The sequence below is a fragment of the Dasypus novemcinctus genome, chromosome 19 (genome assembly GCF_030445035.2).
Source record: "Dasypus novemcinctus isolate mDasNov1 chromosome 19, mDasNov1.1.hap2, whole genome shotgun sequence".
NCBI classification, from domain to species: Eukaryota; Metazoa; Chordata; class Mammalia; order Cingulata; family Dasypodidae; genus Dasypus; species Dasypus novemcinctus.
Genome location: NC_080691.1, coordinates 49093114 through 49120330, shown reverse-complemented (window position 1 = coordinate 49120330; position 27217 = coordinate 49093114). Strand labels below are relative to the sequence as shown.

At 45.4% G+C, this 27217-nt stretch overlaps 1 protein-coding gene across 3 annotated transcripts in view; it reads right to left on the bottom strand.

Annotated features, from left to right (window-relative positions):
- The window catches only part of CRKL (CRK like proto-oncogene, adaptor protein), a 31368-nt gene extending 7173 nt beyond the window's left edge, over positions 1-24195 (bottom strand). For 2 of the 3 annotated variants that reach the window (XM_004466470.3, XM_004466469.4), the window contains exons 1-2: positions 23390-24195; positions 10444-10909 (exon numbers count right to left, since the gene is read on the bottom strand). In XM_004466470.3, the coding sequence (XP_004466527.1) occupies positions 10444-10909; positions 23390-23700 (777 nt within the window). In that variant the 5' untranslated portion in view covers positions 23701-24195. Of the gene's footprint in view, positions 1-8838; positions 9669-10443; positions 10910-23389 lie in introns of those variants that run through there. The other variant, XM_058281763.2, reaches the window with a different exon arrangement.
- Between the last annotated feature and the right edge of the window lie 3022 nt (positions 24196-27217).

Sequence of the window (27217 nt, the reverse complement as noted above, 5' to 3'; positions counted from 1 at the left end):
TAGGAAAACTTGCAGGTAGAAACCTTCTGACAGCATTCCAAGTTAACTTCTATTTACTGTTAATAATTACAGACACTTAGAAAATGCAATATAATCAATGTATAAGAAAATAAATATACTAAAAGTGCAATGACAAATAAGTGGGTGTGTGGGTGGGTACCTGCAGGAAGAACAAGACAGGGGAGAAGAGAGGGCAAGTGCCAGGTGACCAAATTACCTACATGGACTCTGGGTAACAGGGTAGGGATGAGACGGCCTTCAAAACCAGATCTGACTGCCACTATGTATAAGGTGTTAAAAAAGGCTAAGGCAAGAAAGAGCATAAACTAAAAAGCAAACAAGGTGGCTAAATAGCTCTGGGCTGATGAGTACTGCTGGCAGATGTTGGAGATCAGCCGTTTCTCCCCAAGACTAGTTTTTGCTTGCCCAAGTAATTTAATGTCCTGCAAAAAATACTTGGGAATTTTGTCTGTCTTTTATCCATGCCTTCTCTATCCTCAACTGGACTCCAGGCCCCCACCTCCTGCCAACTGTTTTGCCTGAGCCACCTGCCATCATTCATGTCATCCCTGCCCATCATCCCACTTCCTTTCCTTTCCTACTCCAGAGTTCTAGAAAGAGAGATATTCTCTCTGCATGTCTACATCCCCGTGTTTTCAACCTCTGTAACTGCTCTACGGCATTTGAAGTCAGATCTTACTTACCTTCATCTCTTGAAAGTTCCCACACACCTCTCCCTTTTTTGGGGGTTTATTCTGTAAAGTAGCCCTAAGTGAAGTAGGCACTCTCCCCATTTAACAAATGTGGAAAGCAAGCCTTTGAGCCTCTGTGAGGTTGAGACCAGGTGCCTTGTCCTCCAGATTTGGGCAGATATGCCCAGAGAGGTCCCATTCTGTCTTCTTCAGTGGTTACGCTCCCCCAAGCCCACCATACAGCACTACTCCAAGGAAGGAACCAGCTTTATTCATATTTTTGCACTCTATGTATGTCTCTTATAAACTATTTTCTGGAAAAGTCTGCAGAGTTGGGGGTGGGGGAGAGGGAGGGAGGAGAGAAAACTATGGCCTGATGTCCCCAGATGCCAAGTAGAGGAGCCAGGATATGGAGGGCAGACATGGCAAGCACAAGGGCCTAAGGACATAAGAACTGACCTTAATACCACAACGGAATCAGGTCACTGCTCTGCTTTTTAAATCCTCAAATATTTTTGTTCAAGAGTTAACATCCAAATCCTGTGTTCAAGGCATGCCTCATCTGTTTCCAGACTCTCCCCATCTCTGACCTCCTTTCAAGCCACTCTGTCCTTTGCAGCTGCTCAAATACGCCAAGCTCCTTCCCGCCTCAGGACTTCTGTGTCCTGTGTTCCCTCTGCCTCAAGGCATGTCCCCTGAATGCCCAATTCAGATTCTTCTCATCTTTCAAGTCTGGGTTCAATTTCAAGTCTGGTTTCAGTGGTACCTCTTTCCTCATAGGGCTCTTCCTGAAAATCCCAAAGGGGCTACAGGTTCTTCCCCTCACTCTACTAGGTTCTTCTTCCTTAAGGCACCCCCACCTCCACATGAGATCATTTAGCCATTTGTTTACTGACTACGATCTATATCTAGTAGCTACTCCCCACAACATTTGTATAATGCACTGGAGGGAAGAGCTAGATGGGGTTACCTCCAGGGAGTGCTTGCTGAATAGCACCCTAGGTGATAGAAAAGATCTTAGGGAGAAGCAGATGTGGCTCAACTGATAGAGCGTCTGCCTACCATATGGGAGGTCCAGGGTTCAAACTCAGGGCCTCCTGGCCCATATGGTGAACTGGCCCAAGCGCAGCACTGTTGTGCACAACAGCACTGTTGTGCACAAGGAGTGCACTCCCCTGCGTAGGGGAGTGCCACGTGCAAGGCGCGCACCCTGCATGGAGCCACCCAGTGTGAAAAAAGCGCAGCCCGCCCAGGAGTGGCGCTGCACACATGGAGAGTTGATGCAGCAAGATGACATAACAAAGAAAGACACAGATTCCTGGTACTGCCGAGAACGCAAGCCGACACAGAAGAACACACAGCGAAAGGACACAGAGATCAGACAACCGGGGTAGGGAAGGGAGAGAAATAAATAAATCTTAAAAAAAAGAGAAAGAAAAAGAAAATGTCTTAGGGAGGCCACCAGGCCCAGCTGTCACTGGAATGAACTGTAGTCTTCCCCCTGAGAGCTTTCTAAATGGGGCTGCCATAAAATGAACAATCCAGTCTTTCCTTGAAGGAGCGCTGTGCTAACAATGCTATGCCTGCTTTCCTGAACCACTTACCAAACACCCAATGCACACTGTGCCATGCACATGTCATGTCATCACCCTACTCACAGTTGGAGAATCTGGACCCGACAACCCCTCATTAGTGAACCTGAGAACAGGATTCCAATTCACTTCTCCCAGCCCCCAAATCCGTATTCCTTTTACCGTACTAGATAAGGACTAACTGACAGATGGAAGAACCCAAAGAGCTAGAAATGCAATGATACAACTGCACATCTCAGGGCATTAAAAACCATGTTCCATTGCATCCATCATCCAAGTGGAATCTAAGCACCCTCTCGATATAGAGGTGGAGTGGACATAACCATCCACAGAATGGAGGAATAGAGTATGGATTAGAGTGGACTTAACTGATACTCTTTTCTGGAACAACTGTGATTAGTAATGGAAGTAAATGTAGCATTGATGTGGAGAGAGTGGCCACAGTAGCTGCTGAGGGTAGGGAGTGGGAAGGAGAGATGTGATGTGGGGGCATTTTCAGGACTTGGGAGTTGCCCTGGGTGGTACTGCAGGGACAGTTACTAGACATTGTATGTCCTCCCATGGCCCACTGGGTGGACTGGGGAAGAGTGTAAACTATAATGTGGACCACTGACCATGTGGTGCAGCAGTGCTCAGAGATGTATTCACCAAGTGTAATGAATGTCCCATGATGATGGAGGAGGAGGTTGTTATGGGAGGAGTGGGGTGAGAGAAGTGGGGGGTATATGGGGACTTCATAATTTTAAAACATAACATTAAACAACAACAAAAAAAGACAATTAATTAATTAAAAAAACAAAAACCATGTTCCAGGGAAGCAGATGTCAAGTGGTTGAGTGCCTGCTTCTCACGTATGAGGTCCCAGGTTTATCTCCGGTACCTCCTGAAAACAAATAAACAAAATCATCTTCCGACCACTGCCCTGAATGGCAGGGCTAGCCCTAAGAAACCTTAGACCTCTGCTCTTTCAGAAAGGAAGAAACAGATGCAATCCTGAGCAAAGGCAAATGAGTCCTAGGGACAACCTGAACCTCCTTATAAAACTGTGTGTGTAGAAAAGAGCAGATAGGGCCTCAAGGTGGGAGCAGGGCAGGAAGGAATGACAGAAAACAGAAGGGTTTGTGTTCTGGGCAGAGCACTTGGTCAGGCTCTGCAAGGTATACATCTGATACAAAGACACAACTCAAACATGAGACCTATCACATGAATTTAGAGCAAATCTGGAATGGGGCAGGACCAAACTGATAATATCCTGATTGTGCCACTTTTACCAGCAACAAGACTATGACAAACTACTTGAGTTCTCCCAAGTCCCAGTTTCCTTCAAATTGGAAGGTTCTTTCAATAAAGTTCTACATGGGAATCATTAAGCCAAACATTCAGTTAAAGAGAAGGTAATTGTATTGGAGAGGAGATGCCTGAAGAGAATGCAACCCCTGCCCTACTCCAAGTCCTCCCAGAACTGATGAGGAAAAATGGCATATTAGAAAAGATATGGGCAGGTCTGAAAATTGGGGTGGGGTGTGTGTGTGATATCTAATAAATCATTGTGATGGATACTAAGCCGCTGAGGAAGACAACCCACAGATAGAGAAGAATGTGAGCCAGGTACTCATTCACTGCCAAGAAAATGCAAATCTCATGCCTCCAAGTGATTTATGACTTTGGCAATCTTTAGTACAGGATACTTTCCACACAAGCCTATCTACCTAATCAACTGAAGAAAGATTTAAAAAATTTTTTATTGTGGTAACATATATATAACATAAAACCTGCCATTTAAATAATTTTTATGTGCACATTTCAGTGTAGTTTAGTTACATTCACAAAGCAGTACTACCATCACCTCCAACCGTGACCAGTTACTGAGCATCTGCTACAAGGAAATCGAGGTCAGTGCTTATCTTCAAGGAACCTATGCTTTCACTGAGGGGCAGATGATAAAGAATCCGCAGTCTAGCACAAGACTGCTCAATGACTGTTTGTTGGACTAAATAAAGGCAACACAAGGTAAAAAGCATCAAGTGGGAGAAAAATAGAGTTGCATCACTGTTGCAGAGCATGGGATCTCCGGCCAGCAGAAATGGTCAGGGAGCGACTGAGACAAAGAGATGGGCCAGTCAGTTTCTGATGGCCACTTGCCCATTACTGCCTTGGTGTGGCTTCCAGGAGCCTGCACGTGCCAGTACACTCCACGCTGGCCCTCAGGCTGCTTTCTGCTTCTGTTCAAGACCCTGTGTTTGTGGAGCCCCACAACACAAGCCCCAGACCACCAACAGAGAAGAAACCCACACCACATTGTGCAGCCTGCTGCACACAGCTCAGGCTCAGGGCCTAGAATGGTCCGTAGCTCCTCAGCCATCTTGCAGCGCCTATCATCACTTCCAATTCTGGTACAGTGCCCTTTTTCTGGCTTTACAGAAGAATCGAGCCCACAGAAGCACTTGCTTTGGAGGGCAGATCAATCTCCAAGTGACTGGGTATTAACTCCATTCAAGAAACAAAGGAGGCCTGGAAGATGTGGTTGGCCCCCCATCAAGAGAACAAGAGGCGGCACAGGCTTTTACTAAATATCACCTTCTAAACTGGACAATCCTAACCATTACTAGAGCTGGCAAAAAAAAAAAAAGTTTGTGCCTGGCTGCACCTGGGAAGAGTACACATTTAACTCTAAAATTAAGAACACTGGCAGGGACATCGGTTAGTCCTTCCTGAACCTCTTTATGTTTTATGAAGACCATGCAAGGAGAAGGCAAGAGTTAAAATTAAAATTAAAGTTAAAAGGGCACTTCCTACTCGGGCAATAGTATGGATAAGCTCTACCTGTCCAGAGTATGTGCAGAAGGGCTCTGGAAATAACTGTGCTGCCTGACTTCTGGGTACTTGGTTCAGAGAGTGGTGAAGGCCCAGATGGACCAAGGCACTGGTTGTCACAATAGCAGATTTGTGCTTCCCCAATCACACTCTGCTCCCCATACTGATATTCTGAGACTGTACTCTCAGGTCCAATAAAATAAGATTAGGAACACAATGGGTTACATTGGAAAAGTTCTAGCTTTGGTGACACTGATGGCTTTCAGGGTTCCAAGAACATTCTAAAAGTATATGCTGAATTATATGTATATGCCTTAATGTACCTTGTTTTTCTGGAGAAAGATTTCATATCTTCTACCAGATTTTCAAGCTTAAAACAAAACAAAACAAAACAAAACTCATGTACTATAAACACTGGTCAGGGTCCTTCCTACTATCTTTGGCTTTCATTCATTAATTCAATAAATATTATGTATCTGCTACATGCCCAGGCCCTCTACCCTCACAGAGCTGTCTGGGCCCTCTAGCTCTTTTATTTCTGCCCCTATATTCTCTGTGCACCTGTACTGGAAGCAAAGCTGCTGCAGTTGGAGAGAGGGTCTGGAGGGCAAGGAGCTTTGTCCATTGTGCCGTGAGTAATAGTCAATTAAGTTTCATGGACTCTCAATCCATAACTGAATGCTACATAACTGACTCTTAGTACTGAAGACTTGGTCTCTTCCTTGCCCATGATCCTTCAGGGCAGTGCCTGGGTCAATGTCTTTGAAGGCCAACCCCTGTGAGTTTGCCTAGGCGACCGGTCCCATGGTACATGCCATTCCAGTCCACGTACACTCCCTAATCATTCATTATCTTGCTTCAGAGGGTTTCCCAATCTCTTGTCCATGGGTTGCAAGCTGGCTAACACTTCTTGTGGAAACAGAAGGATTCCATTTTAGGGTGGGCCCGGGGTCCAAAATATTGTGGCCCAGTCTGCTGTGATGCAGAAGATGGGCCACGTCCCAGTTCTACCTCATACAACCTATCCTACCGGACAGGCAGAAGCAGTAAATAAAACACTCCACATAAAGCCCCTAGCAGGTGATTCTTCTCACTCAGTATCTATTACCACTTACATAAAATTGAGGTCGGAATAATGACTAGGTGGGGATATCCTGTACCCCAGGGCCCTAGTTTCATGGTATTTTCATCCAATTTATACATTAAGAAGAACAAAGCCCTTTTAAGAATATCTTTCTCTGATCCATACGCCAGTGAGAATATGATATGCTAGAAGGTGGGGGGAGCCTAATTCAAAAGTCCCTTTGATACGATATTGTGATCAAGGAAAAAGTACTTTGGTACAGTAGAAAGAGAGTAAATCAAACTTCCAAAATTAGACATTCTGAAAGATGACTGAGAGATGTCAATGAACAAGGGGTGCAGTAGGAATCAGGTGAGTCCTGGGGAGAGGCCCAAGAGGGGAACGGGGGGAGTAGATGGGGTTCCCACACGGGAGGCCTCCAGTGCCTCCTTAAAAAAAAAAAAAAGATGAGCAGACATGGAGAGCACACAACAAACAGAGAGAGTAGACAGCGCAAAGCTATAAGGGGGGTAGATAAAAAATCTTAAACAAAAAAAAAGATGAGAGAGGGGAGTTGGAAACTATTCCTCCCAGTCTTGGACACCCACACATCTGAGTTTTGAAAAGGCACCTTAGCTCTCTATTTGGGAAAGTACATGTGCACTCCCGGGCATCTCTGACAAGCCCTGGGGAAGGGGGAAGTGTGACAGGGGGTGAGACAGAGCATCTCCTTATGTGGGACGGATGTGACCCTGTCTAGACCTATCTAGAGCTGTCTGGACCTCTAGAGCTGAGTCAGATGGGGGTATAAACCACAGGTCACCCAGCGAGGGGAACTCACAGTGATCCCTGAGATTCCACACTACCTACCCACACTGCCATCTCCCACCTCCATCCCCACTGTTCCTCCTATTTACCTCACTGTTATTTTTGTCTGTTTCACCAGATGGTAAGCTCCAGGGTGGCAGGGCTCGACCAGGCCTCACACAGCTTGCTGCATAAATGGATAATTAATGAACCAATGCATAGCAACTGTCAGAGCCTGGTTTTTAGATCAGGCTCTGAGGACTTGCGTAAGATGGCACCAGGAAAAGCCAAGATTGAATGCATGTACCTGATTTTTCCCTAACCACACTGCTCCTCTATCAGGCCAGAGAACACAATTTTGACTTCAGGTATTTTATAACAACAGCACTCTTACTCCAAACAGTCCACTTACCAGAAGCCCTTCCAGCCCCGTGACACAAGACACAGGAGACATTAAGAGAACAGGAGAGCTCAGCTGTTTTGAAGGAGCAGGGACAATGACCACTAGCAGTCATCTTACCCAGATGAACTGTTCTACCTCCAAATCAAGTCCCAGGATCAATTCACTTCTTTAAAGGTAAGAAAGAGGAAAACGACTAATCTCAGACCGGTTTTAAAATCTCTCTTTACTTGCAGGAATGTTCTTTTGAAAACCAAGTTTGGGGGATAAAAAAATCTTGCCAAGTAATTTCAAGGAATAAAGTTCTCCTAAGCCATCACCGGTCTGTGTTAACACTGCTGTCAGGGGAATATGAGGTTTCATTTACTGGCACATTCTGTCCTACTTGTCATACTGTTTCCCATTTTAATTTTAATACCTTTCCTGGTAACCTAATTGCAACAGCCCCAAGAGAAAGAGTTGTTTTTAACAAGATCAGACAGGCACCACTAGAAGAGAACATAATCCACAGAAGTATTTACTTATGCTATAAAGCTTCATTTAAACATATAGAATGAGGAATACTGTGAAGTAGAATTTGGTGAGTTATTTTTTGGGTCAGTGAAGCACCAAGCAAAGCCTTGGATGGGACTGAGATAGCTGGTTAGTGTCATAAGGAGGCTCAGGTGTGAAGTCCTCTGTGGCCTAAGGGACCGTGAGGGCTGCAGTCTAGCCAAGTGTGTGGGTTATCGTAATATACACAGCACTAAGCAGACTTCTTTCTCCTCCTGGCCTCTCTCAGGCACCCATACCTGCCACTCACCGAGCTCCAAGTGCCCCACTCTACCACCCCATGGCATACTCCCAGGACCACACAGCAGTCATGGGGTTTTCAAATGCTCCTCTTAGAGCCTAAGGACTAATGGGCAGTGCCCAAGATAAGTGGTGCTCTAGCTCAGCTAAGGACCCCATTCCTGACATCCTTTAGGACCTTGAGATCTGACTGGGAGCCCAGCCCCCAAGGCTGGTGTGCTGACACCAGCTCCATAACACACACAAGTCACACCAACTCTGTGACCCAAAAGGCTGAAACCACGAGATAAACTGGAGAGTGTTCAGAGCCCAAAGTTATTTTAAGGTGCTGAGGTATACACTAGGGCAGAGGGGTACACCTGTGTAGGGGCAGTTTTTATAGAGGTACAAAGGTCTTTGGAAGGCCTGCGTCCCCAAGCCTCTATCTGTGGAACCACTTCTCTGGTTTCTTTCTGGTTCTTCCACTGGGACGAGGAAAAGCAGCTGGGTCCTCCCAGCCTCTGGTCTTTGCCACAGGTCTCAGGTGCTCACCCTCACAGGGAGAAGTAACCCTGGGGAAGTTCTGCATTTCCAAAGCAACAGACTTTGATTACTTCACCCTTCTGGGATGCCCCTGGGCTGTCTCCCAACCCTCCCTACTGTGACCTTCAGGTGAACACAAAGAGAACAGTCCCCAACTTAATCTTAGTTTCTTTAATGTATATGCCATTTGATACATTAAGAAAGAATATTCAACTGTAGTTATATATAATGATACTGACATGGCAATCTGTTGTTTACAAAGCATTTTCACCAACACTATCAGCCTGCCGAGGATGGCAGAGTAGGCTATTTCCATTTTACAGGCAAAGGCAGAGAAGCTCAGAGGCTAACTGATTTTCTCCAGGATTAAACAATAGAAGTGGGATTTCAGGCACAGTAATATGCAGGACCCAACTCACTGTGTGTGCATTTTAAACCCTAGTAAAAAATTTATCAAAAAGAAAATATATTGGGAAGCGGACTTGGCCCAGTAGATAGGGCATCTGCCTACCATATGGGAGGTCCGCAGTTCAAACCCTGGGCCTCCTGGACCTGTGTGGAGCTGGCCCATGCGCAGTGCTGATGCGCGTAAGGAGTGCTGTGCCACGAAGGGGTGTCCCCGCACAGGGGAGCCCCACAAGCAAGGAATGCGCCCATAAGGAGAGCGGCCCAGCGCAAAAAAAGCACAGCCTGCCCAGGAATGGCGCCGCACACATGGAGAGCTGATGCAGCAAGATGACGCAACAAAAACAGATTCCTGTGCCGCTGACAACAACAGAAGCGGACAAATGGACTCAGAGAACAGACAACTAGGGCAGGGCGGGGAGGAAGGGGAGAGAAATTAAAAAAAAAAAAAAAAAAGAAAATACATCAGACTGTTCTACAAATCTGAATTTTAAAAATCAACTTTGGGGAGCGGATGTGGTTCAAGCAGTTGGGAGCTCGCCTCCCACATGGGAGGTCCTGGATTCAGTTCCCGGTGCCTCCTAAAGAAAAAAAGGAGCAGATAAGCAAAAAACAAAAACAAAAACAAAAACAAAAACACTGAATTGTACACTAAAAAGGTGTTAATTATGAGGTTTGTGAACTGTATGTCAAAAAAATTATTAAAAAAAACACAAAACTTTATTTTTCAGATCCTCCCATCCTTTCTTTCCCTAGGGCCCTCACCACCATGGGGTTGGTGTTGTGTGTATGGTTGCTCTGGGATTACCAAATGTCTCACCAAACATCTACCTTCTGTGATTCACTATCTCATCCTTCCTCCCTTAATAGGCTCACCAACATCAACTTTCTGGATTTTTAAAAAAATCTCTAATATGCAAGGTCTGAGATTTTAAAATGACTCCTCAGTCTAGATGAAGAGGAACTCTAAGACATTTATGAATATTCCTCCTCAACTGGTCATAGTGTTAGAAAAGTGAAACCATACAAGTGGCTTTGTGTCCATAGCTTGACTTTCTACTTAGATCCTGGGTATTTCTTAACCATCACCTTTCCTTACTGGAAAGAAAGCCAACTACTGAGAGACTCTGAGCGTTTGGAAGAAGAAAAGAGAGCAGGCTGAGAACTTGGTTGGTGTAGGACAGGAAAAAAGAATGATGTGCAGCTCTTAGCTGGCACTTTAAAAATCACCCAGTTCTCTTATTTTCATAAATATAACCTTAAATGAGTAATCATTACTTTGCTGGAACCAAATTAAAACAAAAAAGAGAAATCAAATGTTAAAGGACCCCCAAACCCAGCCTCAGTGGATTTTACCTCTAATGCCAAGGCAGTCTTGTCATAAGCACAGGGCACTCTTTTCTGGATTGCTTTCGCAAAGACAGGTCCATTCTGAGTGGATGGCAAAGGGTTGACCGCTGACCCAGGAGTACTAGCAACTGCAGGGAGAGGAGTTGTGGTCTGAGGTTGAGCGTAGGCATGAGCAGGTTCTGGGATCCCGTAACTGTTGGAATTCCTATTTCCATGCTTCCCATGTGGGGAGGACCTCACAAGCTTTTCAACGTAAGGGACGGGAATCATGCCGACCCGGCCATCCTTGTTGCGGGCACTCCACCACTGTTCTTCAGGCTTCTCTACTATCACCAGGATCTCACCCTTCTTAAAAGGCAGATCTTCGGCATCATTCCCAAGAAAATCATAGAGAGTCCGTACATATTCCAGATTTTCTTCTGCTGTAGGCAGGTTAGGTGCTGATACAGATCCCATTGATGGGCTCGGATATCTTAAGAGGGAAAAAAATTAAGAGAAAAATCTTACTGCACACCAGTGTTTCTCAAACTTAAAAAAAAATAAATATATTTTTTCTGTAATCTCAATAATTAAGTTTTATCACACTACTGTATTTTCTGGAAAAATGAAACAAAACCCTAATATTTCTGAATGTGCCATTCCAAATTACTGGAGTTTATTTGCACCCACTTGTTTTACACACAGAAATAATAGATTTGAATTTATTTTTAAAATCTCAAGTAACTTCAATATCCACCTTCCTTAGAATCCCCACAAAACATCACACCCCACTTCCTGCTGGTCCTAAGTGATGGCAGTTGTACAGCACTTTTCTGGGCCCAAAGAAGGAAAATGGGTGAATATTGCAGCCTCTCCGCCTTTCATTAGGATTGTGCTGAGTAGCGAGCCCATGACAAAGGTCTCTGTCCCTAAAATATGAAAAGCAGAAAAGGGCTAATACACTTTCCAAATTAAAAACAACAACCAAAAAACATACTGTATACTCACCTGGCCAACAAAATGAAAACACTGTGGAAGTTCTTACGGCAAAACTCAGAGGTTCTTAAGAGCTAGCTCTCTGCCACGTATCAATGCACAGACATCCCCCCAACCCCGCCCCTCAAGGCCAAGAGATTCACAGAGGGATTCACTGTGTATGTGTTGAAGACATCAACACATTATAAAAAGCACATTATAAAAGTACAGCTCCTGCTCTCCAGCAATAACCCCATCCGCAAAAGGAGAGGCCCCTCTTAACCTAAGAAATGTTTCTGAAAAGTTGCAAAAACACCAGTTTCAGAAAAAAAAATTTACCATTAGCTCCCTGTCCCACCCCCCAACTTTTCTAAAGCACAAAATATACAGTATGTCAATAAACCCTGGGCCTCATCCAAAGAGTCTGTACCTCTTTAAGAGATGGCTTCACCAGCATCACCTGAGACCATTAGCTCTAGGACAGCACGGAAGGATCATGCCAAGATAGGACATGCCTGTTTAACGATAGACATGATTTGACTTATCTTCAATCAGCTCATGGCTTTTTCCTTTCTTTCCCCTTTATTTCTTTACTTCTATCTCAATAAATGCTCTGAGAAGTATTTCATATGCAAAGTGATTTCCTACATTGAAGCATTTTAAGGAGAAAAAAAAAGTTTCCTTTTTATGAAGTGTCATCACATTGTAACACACACACACACACACACACTCCACAGTTCCTGCCCTAACATAAATACTTCTATCCTTCTCTTCATCTCCCCTAACTGCCTCAGTTTATAGCTTTCTTAGGAGAGTCTTGTGTCGTTGGCCTGAGGCAGTTTTCTTGCTCCCAGGCAGACAGCAGACATATCCCCCCTACTGGTCTTCATGGCCATAGCTTTCAGGCAGCCTGACATTTCATTCAGTGAAAATGCTGCAACCAAGCATTCCTACAGTTTTGGATATTTAGTTTATTTTCTACTTCCCCATATTAACCATCAATATTCTGAATCCCTGTGAGCATATTTTCCCTATGTTAGATTTTTTGAAAAGCCTAGATTCCAACAACTGGAATTACCAGGTTAAAGAACATGGACATTTTGATGGTCCTTGGTACGTACTGTCACACTGCTTTCCGGAGAGCAAGTGTCAAAATTTGGCAAAATTTATATCTTTTTCAATGTAAAAAAACAAACTAATTTTATAGCACTCTGACTCTCAGGTCCTTACTTAATGACTTCTAAGCTAGCCAGCTTCAGTGACAAATGCTGCATTTTACAGGAATATGAGAAGTAATGTAATAAATTGTGTGACGCAAGCACATGAAACATTCACAACCGTCCTTAACCTGTACTGAGCATCCAATTCATTTTCTCCCTCTACTTAAAGTACACTCCTGTGCCTATTTCAAGGGCCACAGTGCCTTGGTGAATATTTTGGGGAGCACCACATAAATTTAAGAGCATAGTAAGTAGATGACCACTGTATCTTGGATCTCATTTTATTTTTGTGTGTGGTTAAAAGTTAAACAGAGATCTTGAGACAACCACAATATATTACAGCTTCAGAGGGCGTTAACACCAATTGGTTCCATTTACCAGGCTTCACCAGGCCTACTATGTACTAAACTCTATGGATAAACAATGAATAAAACCAAGTTCTTGCTCTCAGAAGACTGACAACTGAGTAGAGGTAGAGACTGTAAGGCAAACGAGTGTGCAGTGCAATGTGCATTACTGCGGAGGCAGACAGGGACAATGAGGAGGGGAGTCTGCTAAGGGTCAGAACAGGCAAGGAAGTGGATGTACAAATGCAATTCTGCTGCAGATTAGCCCCCATGAAGATGGAAGATTTTGTTGAAGAAAGGTTTAAATTATTTTGATTGTATATCAGGTCAAGACCACAGGCTCCCAGGCTCCCTTCACCAGCCTCTCCACGCCATACATCGCTGGTTCCCACATGTACGGACCTTGGGCCTTGCTGGCCAAGGCCCTTGGGTGGTTGGTAAACTTCTGTAAAGGGCCAGTTAGGTTCTGTGAGCCACAAAGGGTCTTTATAATATATTTTAATTTTTTTAAACAACCCTTAAAAAATGTAATAATCATTCTTAGCTCCAGTACACTGAACAAAAACTAGCTTCGAATCTGGCCTGGGGAGCCCACAAACCATGTCTGGTAGGCAATTCAGCCCACTGCCTTTTCTTTTTTTTTTTTTAAAGATTTATTTACTTATTTATTTCTCTCCCCTTCCCCCCCACCCCGGTTGGCTGTTCTCTGTGTCTATTTGCTGCGTCTTCTTTGTCCGCTTCTGTTGTTGTCAGTGGCACGGGAATCTGTGTTTTCTTTTTGCTGCGTCTTCTTGTTGTGTCATTTCTCCGTGTGGGTGGCGCCATTCTTAGGCAGGCTGCACTTTCTTTCGTGCTGGGTGGCTCTCCTTATGGAGCGCACTCCTTGCGCGAGGGGCTCCCCTACACAGGGGACACCCCTGCGTGGCACGGCACTCCTTGAGCGCATCAGCACTGTGCATGGGCCAGCTCTACACGGGTCAAGGAGGCCCGGGGTTTGAACCGCAGACCTCCCACGTGGTAGACGGACGCCCTAACCACTGGGCCAAGTCCATTTCCCGCCCCCCCCCCCCGCCTTTTATTTTAAAACATTCACCAAACATACACTTCCCCCAGCCCCCAACCTCTAATCTGCTTCTATCTCTGCAGATTTGTTATTTCTAGCCATTTCTTATTAGTGACACCATATAATACTGGCTCTTAAGTGTCTTGCTTATTTATGGAACATAATGTTTTCAAGGTTCTTCCTTGTTGCAGCCTATTGTAGAACTGTTCTTTCTGATGGCCAAATAACATTCCACTGTGTGTATGTTTCATACTTTATCCATTCATTTGTTGATGGACACAGGGGTTGTTTTTACTGTTTAACTATTATGAATAATGCTGCTATAAAATTGGTGCTTGGTAAACAAGTATTTATTTAAGACCCTGTTTTCACTTTCTTTGGATATATATATGTAGAAGTGGGATTGCCAGGTCAAATAATAATTCTAAATTTTAACTTTTTAAGGAAACCCCCTATTGCCTTCCACAGTGGCTGTACCATTTTACATTCCCACCAACAATGTGCTAGAGTTCCAATTTCTCTATATCCTTTCTAACACTATTTTCTGTTTTGTTTTGTTTTTTTAATGGTAGCCAACCTTGTGGGTGTGAACTGGCAATCACTTGCTCTTATAAATAAAATTTTACTACAACATAGTCAAGCCCCTTTGTTTATATGCCATCTACTGCTTTAGTGCTTTAGCACTACAAGGCATAGTTGAGCAGTTTTGACTGTGGGCATAGGGCCCACAAAGTATAAAATAGTTACCATCTGGCCATTTACTGAAAAAGTTTGCTGACCGCTGGTCTACACAACTGGGTTGAGAGGATTGATGGATGAGGGTGTGTATACACATATATGTACAAATCTGATAAAAATGGAAGATTTTAATCAGGTGGCTTATACTTTCTCTACCACTATACTTCAGTGACCTTGGGGCCCCATTTCCTGACTATCTGCACAGATACCCCTGATCTGACACCAAATCAATTTCCCTAGCCATCCCTGACATTTCAAAGCCCTCCCCTTCATATTCTCAAATTCTCAAACACATTTAGCCATCAAAATTCCCTGCAAATCACACATTAGTTCCCCTGTGGAGATGAAACAAAAACAATGCTGCCAGTGCCCTTTGTAGTAGGCCCACTGGCTAAAGCATTATGAGACATAAAAGTGGAAAAACTGACTGCTTCTCAATCATTTCCATTTGTTTCTTTAGCCAGACTGAAACTAGCACCCCCAACTCCCTTTTCAAGTTTACATATGAAGAGTTTTCCAAACCTAGTAAAGCACCCCATGCTTTTCCAACTCTGCTGTGCCTGTGGTCCAAGACCCACACAGAGCAGCAAGGCCCCAGAAAGGTGGCTTTCCTTATCTAATGGTATCGAACCTGCCTCTGCCTTTCTTTGCTTAAAGACATTCTTAGCTTCATTTAGGAACATAAATTAAGACTTATTTTTATTGTTTTTTTAAAGATTTATTTTACTGTTTATCCCACCACCCCCACTGTCTGTTCTGTATCCATTTGCTGCTGTGTGTGCTTCTGTGTCCACTTGCATTCTCGGTGGCACCAGGAATCTGTGTCTCTTTTTTCTTGCGTCATCTTGCTGTGTCAGCCGTGTGTGCGGCACCACTCCTGAGCTTTTTTTGTGCAGGGCGCCTAAGCGCAGGGTGCCCTCCTTGCGCTTCGGGCTTCCCTACCCAGGGGACACCTCCATGAGGCATAGCCCTCCTTGTGCGCAGCAGTGCTGTGTGTGGGCCAGCTCACTACACGGGCCAGGAGGCCCTAGGTTTGAACCCTGGACAGTGGTAGGCAGACGCTCTATCAGTTGAGCCATGTCTGCTTCCCAAACATCTTCTTTAACCTGAGTGTTAAGAAACCGCGTAATCCTAAAATCTCTTATTCATGCTAAAGAATGTATACACTCAACTTCTGGAGAGAGGGCTTTCCAAAGGTACTGGGAATGTCCCATTTCTTTTTTTTTTTTTTTTTTTAAAGATTTATTTATTTATTTAATTTCCCCCCCCTTCCCTGGTTGTCTGTTCTTGGTGTCCATTTGCTGCGTCTTGTTTCTTTGTCCGCTTCTGTTGTCGTCAGCGGCACGGGAAGTGTGGGCGGCGCCATTCCTGGGCAGGCTGCTCCCTCTTTTCACGCTGGGCGGCTTTCCTCACGGGCGCACTCCTTGCGCGTGGGGCTCCCCCACGCGGGGGACACCCTTGCGTGGCACAGCACTCCTTGCCCGCATCAGCGCTGTGCATGGCCAGCTCCACACGGGTCAAGGAGGCCCGGGGTTTGAACCGCGGACCTCCCATATGGTAGACGGACGCCCTAACCACTGGGCCAAAGTCCGTTTCCCAGAATGTCCCATTTCTTGAAGTGGGTACATGGATATTGAAAAGTATTTTTTATTATGTATGTATGCATGTATACACATACTATTTTGTATATATGAATTATCTCACAGTAAAATGTTTCTAAAAACACTGGTGGAAGAATCAAATCCAAGAATATCAGCTAAGTACCTCTAGTGAAAATACTTTTGGTGTGGTCACAGCTCTTTACCATGCAGTGGCATTTTATAGAGGACCTCTCCAACCTCGTCTCATCCTGGGTGCCTATGCCATCACTCATGGCCTCTCCACAGCTCCTCTTCCCCTGCTAATTCCCGTTCTGCGCACTCATTCTGTGATTCTGTTTACTTTTAGACTCTGAAATTTTTATCCCCAGGCTAAGTAGCTTTCCAGTCAAAATGCTTTTGGTTTCACTCCAAGGCACCACCCAATCATTCCTGATTTCATACCTCTTTCCCCACCTTTCTACAAGCAACTGTTGTTTCCCCCTTCTATACCTTTCTAAACCAGTCAGACTTGGTTTATATTGCCAATGCATTTGATCTTCAGATCCTCTTGGTCTTTTTTTCAGTCCATTAGCAGCCTTTAATTAGTCCCACACTCCAAACTCTCTCCCTACCCTGTACCATTTCCTAGCCAAAACAGTTTCTAAATCATGACAACTCTCTTTTTAGAAACTTTAGATGGCCCCTACTGTTCAAACTTATTTATTTGCAAGGCACAGAAGAGCCTTTACAATTTAGCTTTATCCTTTGCCCATCACTCACAGCTACCACTTCTACCTCACATACTTCAAGAATTAGTTGAGGGAAGCAGATTTGGCTCAACTGATAGAGCATCTGCCTACCACATGGGAGGTCCAGGGTTCAAACCCAGGGCTTCCTGACCTGTGTGGTGAGTGGCCCACGAGCAGTGCTGATGTGCACAAGAGTGCCGTGCCATACAGGTGTGTCCCCTGCATAGGAGAGCCCCACGTGCAAGGAGTGTGCCCCTCAAGGAGAGCTGCCCCGTGTGAAAAAAGCACAGCCTGCCCAGGAGGGGCACTGCACACATGGAGAGTTGACGCAGCAAGACACAACAACAAAAAGAGAGATACAGATTCCTGGTGCTGCTGACAAAGAATGCAAGTGGACAAAGAGAACACACAGTCAATGGACACGGAGCAGACAATGGGGTGGCGGGAAGGGGAGAGAAAAAAAAATGTTAAAAAAAAAATTAATTGAAAGAGTACCTCTTCTTCAAGTCTTCCCTGACCCTTAGGCAAAGTTGATCACCCTGGCTTTTAAGCTTCCACAGCATTCTATTTTAATTTTTTCAAAAGACTGAGCTCCTCAAAGGCAAGAACCATGGTTTACTCCCATTACATATTTTGAATTTAGTATTATGCTCTGGTATACAGGAGACCTTGATAAATTGCACTTCCTAATCACATTAAAAATGACAGACACAGGGAAGCATTTCCTATGCCTATTTCTATCCTTTCCTTCTGAAAACAAAGCGTAAGCACTCCACTCACCTTCACCTGGTTTAATTCTATTGTACTGGAAACAAGGAGACCCTGTGTGCACTTGGCTGGCCCTCCAAGCCCCTTCCACTCACCACGGCTCTACTGCTCCTCTGGCACTTGTTGCCATCATTCCAGGCTAGTGGCCACTTGCCTGGTGGCACCACCTTACTTGTCACCATTTTAGCAGCTAAGACTCTAGGGTAATATGAACTCCTACTAAGTAGCGTCACCTTTACAAATATAATTTAAGCTTAAAGTCCTGTCTACTAATCAGAAGAAACCCAAGGGTTGACAGTGCCAAATTTTAGCATACCAATCAAAATTCCAGGTAACCCTTCTCCCCCATTCCCAATTATAAGTCTAGATTTGAATTCCCTTATATATTTAGATGTAGGAGAGAAAGGACCATAGGGTTTCCTCAGGTCCCTATATGATTTGGCTTAGGTTCTCTTCTGTACCTGAGCGTTAGGCTGTGTCCCCTTTCTCAGTTCTCCCGCAGCTACTTTACCATATTATACACCATAGAAATGGCCTTAAAAAAAAAAATCTCAGTAACTAGTAAGGTCCTCACAAGCACAGCAAGGACTACCCCATTTAATGTTGTTTTCACACTACAAGGTACATGCAATATTCAATGCCTGCTGAGTAAAAATCATGACTTTCTCTAAGGACCAACTTTCCTCAATTTTTAATGGTAAATTCTTTTTTTTTTTTAAAGATTTATTTATTTCTCTCCCCTTCTGCCCCACCCCCCACCCCCTGCCCCAGTTGTCTGCTCTCTGTGTCTATTTGCTGCATCTTCTTTGTCTGCTTCTGTTGTTGTCAGCAGCACGGGAATCTGTGTTTCTTTTTGTTGCGTCATCTTGTTGTGTCATCTCTCCATGTGGGCGGCGCCATTCTTAGGCAGGCTGCACTTTCTTTCACGCTGGGCAACTCTCCTTACGGGGCGTACTCCTTGTGCGTGGGGCTCCCCTATGCGGGGGACACCCCTGCGTGGCAGGGCACTCCTTGCGCACATCAGCGCCGCGCCATGGGCCAGCTCCACATGGGTCAAGGAGGCCCGGGATTTAAACCAAGGACCTCCCATGTGGTAGATGGACGCCCTAACCGCCCTAACCTGGGTCAAGTCTGCTTCCCCAGTAAATTCTTAATTCAATTTATTTTCTCTTGGCCTTCATATATCAGAATCTAAAATTGGATTAATTTCTAAACACGCTTTCAGGTTTCTAAACCATGGGAAAATGTATTTCACATCAAAACAATATACCCAGGGAAGCGTATGTGGCTCAACTGACAGGGTGTCCACCTACCATATGGGAAGGTCCAGGGTTCCATTCCCAGGGCCTCCTGATCTGTGTGGTGAGTTGGCTGATCACAGAGCTGCCACACGCAAGGAGTGCCGTGCCATGCAGGGGCCCCCTGCGCGGGGATGCCCCACGCACAGGGAGTGCACCCTGCAAGGAGAGCCATCCTGCATAAAAAAGCACAGGCCGCCCTGGAGTGGGGCCGCACACACAGAGGGCTGACTCAGCAAGATGACACAACAAAAAAAGAGATGTAGTTTCCCGTTGCCACCAAGGATGAAAGCAGACACAGAAGAACACACAGTGAGTGGACACAGAGAGCAGACAACGGGGGGGGGGGGGGGAGGATAAATAAACTTAAAAAATCTTTAAAAAATCTTAAAAAAATCTATATATACCCAGAAACCTTTCAAAACATTCTGTTGTCAAAAAGCTTCTATTAAATAGAAAACACTAATGCTTACCTGAATACTAACTATACCCTAAACAGAATCTTAAAAATGTTTATACTCAAATAAAGAAGAGGGGAAAACCACCATGGACAGGATTTTTCCTGCTTATCAAATGATTTTCAATGTAAAAATTACATGGGAAACGGACTTTGGCCCAGTGGTTAGGGCGTCCGTCTACCACATGGGAGGTCCACGGTTCAAGCCCCGGGCCTCCTTGACCAGTGTGGAGCTGGCCCATGCGCAGCGCTGATGCGCGCAAGGAGTGCCGTGCTACACAGGGGTGTCCCCCGCGAGCCCTACGCGCAAGGAGTGCACCCATAAGGAGAGCCGCCCAGCGCGAAGGAGGGAGCAGCCTGCCGAGGAATGGCGCCACCCACACTTCCCGTGCCGCTGACGACAACAGAAGCGGACAAAGAAACAAGACGCAGCAAAAAGACACAGAAAACAGACAACCGGGGGAGGGGAGGGGAATTAAATAAATAAAAATAAATCTTAAAAAAAAAAAAAAAAAAAATGTAAAAATTACACCCACGTGCACATTTAGGCCCACTCAAAATCACAGGAGACCACCTGATATTCTATCTTTTGGGTTATTTTTTTTTGAAAGATTTATTTTTTATTTATATTTCTCTCTTGGGTTAAATTTTAAATCTACTACAGAAATACTACAGACAAATATAAAAAGCAATAATAAGGGAAACCTAGAGGACACAAAATTGCAAATATACCTAATTATCCCTGTTTCTTTCCCTCTCCGTTCTGTTTCCCTCCCCTTCCCTCCATCAAGGAGGACTGTCAATTCTATCTCCAAAACAGGCACCTCCAAATCCTAGCGCTGCTGTCTCTACCATGGCTACGGTTCCAGTGACCACCATTTTGCACCTGGATTGTGGTTACAGTTCTAGGTCACTCCCCTACTTCAAAGTCCTTCCTTGGTGCCCAAAGCACTTTAAATACAATGCAATCTATTACACATTGACCACTACCCCCAAACTCTTCTTCTATGATCCCCTTTTCTCCTTGAAGAACCACTGGCTGTGTTTGTCACGTTGGGGCTTTTGTCATGCTTTTCCCTATGCTCAAAGGCTCTATCCAAGGCTTACTTCTTCCAGGCCTATGGATCTCAGCGTCAGGCAGAACACACTACCTCAGCTAGATCTCTTCTATTTTCTTAGCCTAAGTTTATTTCCTTCATAGCATTTACTAATCTTCCAGGTATTTTATTTATTTTCTATTTATTTCTATTTATTTTCTATATTCATCTTGTCTCCTCCACTAAAATGTAATTCCATGACAGAGAAATTATGCCTGTCACCCATTTTTCAAACCAGTACCTACATCACTGGGATATAACTCTCACAAGTAGTTAAATGAAAATGCAAAGTGAAAATAAAAATTAAAAATCCTTTCAATTAAAAAGGCCCAGACTAGAACAAAACAAAAACTAGTCCTTAAATTCTGAAGATACTACAGTCATGAACTTAAAGCAAAATAAACAAAAGAATGACCCATGAGCCATGGGCTATGAAACTGGCTAAAGTGCTCTTAAAGGGCTCAGTTTTGATGCCTGAAAAACTAAACATCTTAAATTATCCTGTTTGGGGTATTACATTCAGATTTGCATTTCTGGCCCAGCCACTAGCTGATAGGTACTATCAACTGATAAGGGATAGATTTTTCTAAAAAAGGTTCATAAAAACCAAATCGATTAACTTCAAGCTTGGGAGAGGCATTCATTAAAGCCTAAGTGTGACAAAGGAAATCTAGCCAAGAGCCAATCCAATGTGTGCTGTGACTGCCCTGAGAGACACACTGGGAAAGGGTAAATGTTTAGTTGCTGGAGACAGGGAGTAGGAAAGGCACCCGAAAAAACAACTGAATGTGGGGTTTGCGGAGGCTGGCTCTGCAGGGCCCAGGAAAGGCCCCATTATTTGTGAAAGGATTAGAACCACAGGTAGGATTTTAATAGGTAAAGAGTGGAGTGGAGACACGTGGTCAGTGAAGGGCAACACCCAGAGCAAAGATACAAAGGCATGAGCAGGGTTGACTAGCAGGGACTAAGGGAGCCTCTAGTTGAGCCGCACTAAAGCTAAAGGGGGTGAGGACGTGTGTCAAAGACAGAAAATTATGCTTGGTAGAGAAGAGAGATGGGATTCAGTTTTGTGGGTAGTGGGAAGTCACTGCAGCAGACATTTTTTTCTCCCTCTAGGAAGGTCCATGGCATTCACTTGTACTTTCTAAAAAGCCTCAACGAAGCACAATGTTTAATAAGGGCCTGAAATTAATGATATAATTCACCTTCACAAAGTAGGGAAGTTATTTACAGAAAATAATTTAAAATCACATTACAATGGATTCTAAGATTCTGTCCAACCCTTCATACTGGAATTACATTGTGGTCAAAGTTGACTGCAATTACCAGCATCTGCAGGGACCTGAAGAGGCCTTACCAATGAAATTCTTGTTGTCTTCATCTTTGCTATACAGAATTTGATTTATAAACACTTTGCCCTGATTTTAAAGTCCGTTTAGTACAGTGGTTAATCCTACAATCATTATACTGTCATGGTTTGTTTTTTAATCCCATATCTCTATCCCATGGAAGCAAAACTTTGGCATCCAGTTAGGGCTCCTTAATTAATTATAACAGTTTTTAAGGTTTAATGTTCACAGTAATGTCCTTGTCATCAGATCTGTAAAAGTCAGAAATATCTCACCCTGAAAAACCTACACCAACAAATCTGTCCTTTTAAAATAGATAATTAAAAAAGGAACAAAGCAGTGAGGTATCTTTCATTTAAAAATTCTAGACCATTTCCTTCAGCTCAAGTTTGGCATTATTTAAATAAAATATCTTCTGAAATAAAATACTTATTAAATGGAAATTAAAGCAAAATAAACAAAAGAATAACGAATGAGCCATGGGCTATGAAATAAAATAACACATTTTACTTAGGAAAGTGGATAACTGATGCTCACTGTTATTTTGGGTTAACTTTCAAGCAGATAATAAATTATTAGGCTTAATATAAAAACTACATTTAAAATTGAACTAGCACAGAATTCAATGTCATTCAAAAATTCCCCTAAGTAACATTTTAGCCTTACTCCGCCTTGGAATTTAACTAAATTTATCGGTAGCCTATTAATGAAAATACACTTTCCAAAAAAGGTCCTCGATGAGGCCAAAGCTCCTTTTACTTACTTTTTGTAATGAATGTATTAAAAAAAAACCTGGCCCATTTCAAACTTGGCACTAGGTTACCAACACCCAGTTCTGATAGGTCACAAAAGATTTTGTTTCTAAACGCTAAGGTACTTTCATTTGTCGATTATTATCGTGGCTGCAGTACAGTTTTTACCATGCAGTTCAGAGATCCGCAGAGTATCAGAAGCTGAAAGGGTGTGCATACTTGTGTTTACATACATTTTCGGGGGGAGGGGGCGGTGGGGGGATGCCACGGCTATTCTTCAGATTCTCAAAGAAGCCCGTGGTCCAAAAATGGTGAAAACCCACCCTCAAAAAACCCCTGCTTTAGGCTGATAATCTAACGAAAGTGACGAACAGTGAACAGCGTACATATTAAAACTATAAAACCTACGGCAAAAACGCATCCGTTTCATCCAAGGACCCAAATCCTAACACTAGCCATCTGTTCCGAAGACCCTCTGTAGAAAGTGAGTTCAGACGACCACCCCGCGCCGCCACGCTCCCCGACCCCAGAGCTAAACATCCCGCCGCTTCTCCGCCCTCGGGCGCGGTCGCTCGCATACCTGGGCGCAGGCTCGATGAGGGTGGTGGTGTCCAGGTAGTGGATCTTGTAGAACTCCAGCAGGGCCGGCAAGTGGTCGAACTCCTGGTCTCCGATCTTGAAACGGCGGTTGGGCAGCGAGTTAATAATGTAGTGGGAGACCCGTGAGTTCTCGGACACGGACAGCACGTAGTCCCCGGGGCAGGTGGACGAGTCGCGAACCAGGAACATGCCGTGGCGCTGGCCTTGGAGCCGGCTCTGAGCGTCCTGGCGAGTCACCGGCCCCATGTACCAGGCGGAGCGGTCTGAGGAGTCGAACCTGGCGGAGGACATGGTGTCCAGCCGGAGGCTTCGGGGCGAGTCGGGGCGGCGGCGCTCGCCTGCTCGGAAAGCCTACACCGGGCGGGCGGCTGCGGGGCCAAGGAAAGGGCCTCTTGGCACACCTCGAGTCGCGCTTAAAGGGCAGGGCCAGAACCTTCGCCGCGGCGCTGGGCCCGCAGCATCCTCCGCCGCCGCCCGTCTGCTCCGGTGCCGCTTCGCGGAGGGACCCGGTCGGGGAATGCGGGGAAGCAGAGCCGCAGCGGAAGCCGCCCAGGGGTCTCGGGCGGGCCGGCGCACCGAAGGGTGCCTCCAGGGACTCCGGCCTGGAAGGCGCAGGCTCCGTGTCCCCACGGCTCTGCACGATCCGCGTCGCCACGCACAGCACCGGACCCCCAAGAAGCGTTGCGCCTTCGGACGGCTTCGCTCAACCCGTTCCCAGGAGCCACAGCAACAAAATGGCGGACGCGGGAGAAGCAACCGGCCACCTCCCCCTCCTCTCAGCGCGCTGCGTCTGCGCACGCGCGGCGCTTCGACTCCCAGCGGCCGCTGGGTCCCGCCCCGTGTCGTCACGCGGCGCAGCCAATCAGGAGTGCGGTCGCGGCGCCACCAGCGTGCGGCGTTCGCGCAGGCTCCCGCGTTCCGGGAGGGGGAGGTAGCGGAGGAGGAGGGGGCGGTGTGGGCGGCGTGGGCGGCGTGGGCGGTGGCGACGGCGACGGTGGACACTCCCTTCCTGGGCTGCTGTGTGCCGCCGGGGGCGCTGCAGCTGCCGGGGCACCCGAGCTGGCAGGGGAACAGCTGGAGTCGAAAACCTGCTGCGAGGAGAACAAAGCGTCAAGCGTAATGTGCCGAATCTATGGCCAGGGAAGCGTGGCACTGAGGGGACCTGGTTCGCCGAGGGGCCCGGCACTGAGGGAGGGTGGGCCGGTAGGCCGAGTGACCCGGAGGCTGAGAGGACCCCAAGATACGTGACCTCTGAGATGATGAGATGGCCCCGGTCGAGGTGGCTCAGTTGACCCAAGACGGCTGGGTGACCCGACGGGCATTTGGGGACGGAGGTGTGTGTGTGTATAGGATCACTTGATAGAATGTGGCGGTCTAGGTGTCCGCACAGGCGCTGAACTGCGGCATATAAAGTGTAAACGCCTCTGTGCGCCAGTTTCTGCCCCCTCCCATTTCGTCTGCTCCCGGTCACCCTTGCTTTCCCCGCTCCAGCCGTGCCCTCCTCGTCCACTAGAACGTAAATTTTGAAAGAGCCAGGCTCTGTTTTCTTCACCTCTGGACCTAGCACAATGTCTGGCCTAGAGTGGATGCCCAAATATTTGTTGAATGAGTGACCATTGGGAATGACCAGCAGCCTCCTGGTGTCCGATTATCGGTAGCACCTTTCCCCGGAACTGGACAGACAAGAAAACAGGTCTGAAACTGGAGTCGCCAGCAGCAAAAAATCATATATAGTTGGAGTTTCACTTTGGCTTTTTGCATCTTCCCGGTTGTGGGGTGATGTCAGTCCTAGTGTAAGCTAAAGGGAAATGTCAAAGTGGTTAGTGCCTTGTGTCACTCAGCATAAACAGGCTTTCATCTTCCCCAAAGATACCTGCATGTTGTATTTGTCCCAGGTACAATTTGAATAACACAGAATTTGAAGCTGACTGCTTGTTCAAATCCTGACTCAGTCAGTTAGTTATAGCTGGGTGACCTTGGGCAAGTTAATCATTCTGTGCCTCCCTTTCTTTATCTATAAAATTGCCATAATAATAGTCTTTACCCGCTGGGTAGCAGTAAATGTATTAAACAAGTTAATACAAGTCAAGTGCTTAGTGCCAGGCATATATTAAGCATTATATGAGTTTTTCATTATTATTAGCCTCTGTCTGGGCTTCACTCTCTATTGTCTAAAAGCATGTGCAACATGATCTCTCCATAATTGAGTGAGGAGGGTGGGGAGAAAAACCTCGCTTGATTCTCTACTTTTCACTGCCAGATTTTACACCTTGTCAGCACTCATTCCTTGCCCAGCCTTCTTGATCTGGCTTCTACCGTATTTTACTCATCATTTATTTCCACGGAAACCATCCTTTTCCTGGCCACAAGGAAAGACTTCTTTTTTTTTGCTCGGGACACTAACATCATTTTCTTCCTCTCCAAATAATATTTTCTTCATCTCTTTTTAGAGCACTTTTGTCTCCATCCCCTCACTGTAGGAATTCAGTCCTTAAGCTCTCTCTCCAGCTTCTCTAGTAGGCTAATCATGAAGTGAAGGCTTTCTGGGTCACCTGCTTTTGATAACCCCAAAACACTATATTCTAAAAGTAGAACAAAACTGACCACACCCTATGGATGATTACTATGCAAGCACTGTGATCACAGTCTAATATGGGTCTTGTCTATCTATTCTAATTGCATATTAAGTATCTGTCCCTCCCTGACCTATGAGCATCTTGGAGAGAGACTAATAGTAGTATTTTTTTGTATTCCCAGTGGCTAGCATATATAAGCACATAAGAAACACTTAAATAGTTATTTTTTTTTAATTGATTTCTCTGCCCTTCCCCAGTTGTCTGCTCTGTGTCCATTCGCTGTATGTTCTTCTGTGTCTGCTTATATTCTTGTCAGCAGTACTGGGAATCTGTGTCTCTTTTTGTTGCATCATCTTGCTGCATCAGCTCTCCGTGTGCGCGGCGCCACTCTTGGGCAGGCTGTGCTTTTTTCGCACAGGGTGGCTCTCCTTCTGGAGCACACTCCTTGCATGTGGGGCTCCCCTATGCAGGGGACACCTTTGCATGGCATAGCACTCCTTGTGTGCATCAACACTGCACGTGGGCCAGCTCATCACACGGGTCAGGAGGCCCTGGGTTTAATCCCTGGACCTCCTATGTGGTAGGTGGACACTATCCATTGAGCCAAATCTGCTTCCCTATTTTTTTTTTTTTTAATTTATCTCTCCCTCCCCCAGATGATTCTCTCCTCTGTTTGCTCATTGCTTGCCAGGAGGTACCGGGAACCAAACCTGGGACATCCCACATGGGAGGGGAGTGCCCAGCAGCCTAAGCCACATCCACTCCCTGAGGGCTGTGGTGTCTACTGGTTTGTGGAATCTGTTAGTTTAGGCATCTGCTTGTTGATGCAGTACGGTTTAGCTCACTGTGGTGGGTGCAGGTGTTTGCTTGTCTTCTTTAGGAGGCACTGGGACCCGAACCCGGGACCTCTGGTGGTAGATGGGTGCCCAACTGGTTGAGCCACATCTGCTTCCCTTAAATGGTTTTTGAACTTAGGTGGATAAAGATGGGAAGAAGCCAGAGGAAAGTGAAAGTGTATTTTAGTGAAGGTAAGGAAACCATGTAGTTTCGTAACCATGTTATGAACATAATGCACTTAAAATACATATTTGAACCTGAGGTTTAGCCCCACATCTCTATGTTTAATCTTCCTTTTGGATTAAACTCTGGCTTTCAACTTCCTCTTTTCTGTCAATAGCATCACCATTTTCCTAATTTAGAAGGTCAACCTTAGTCATCTTTTATTTAGCTGA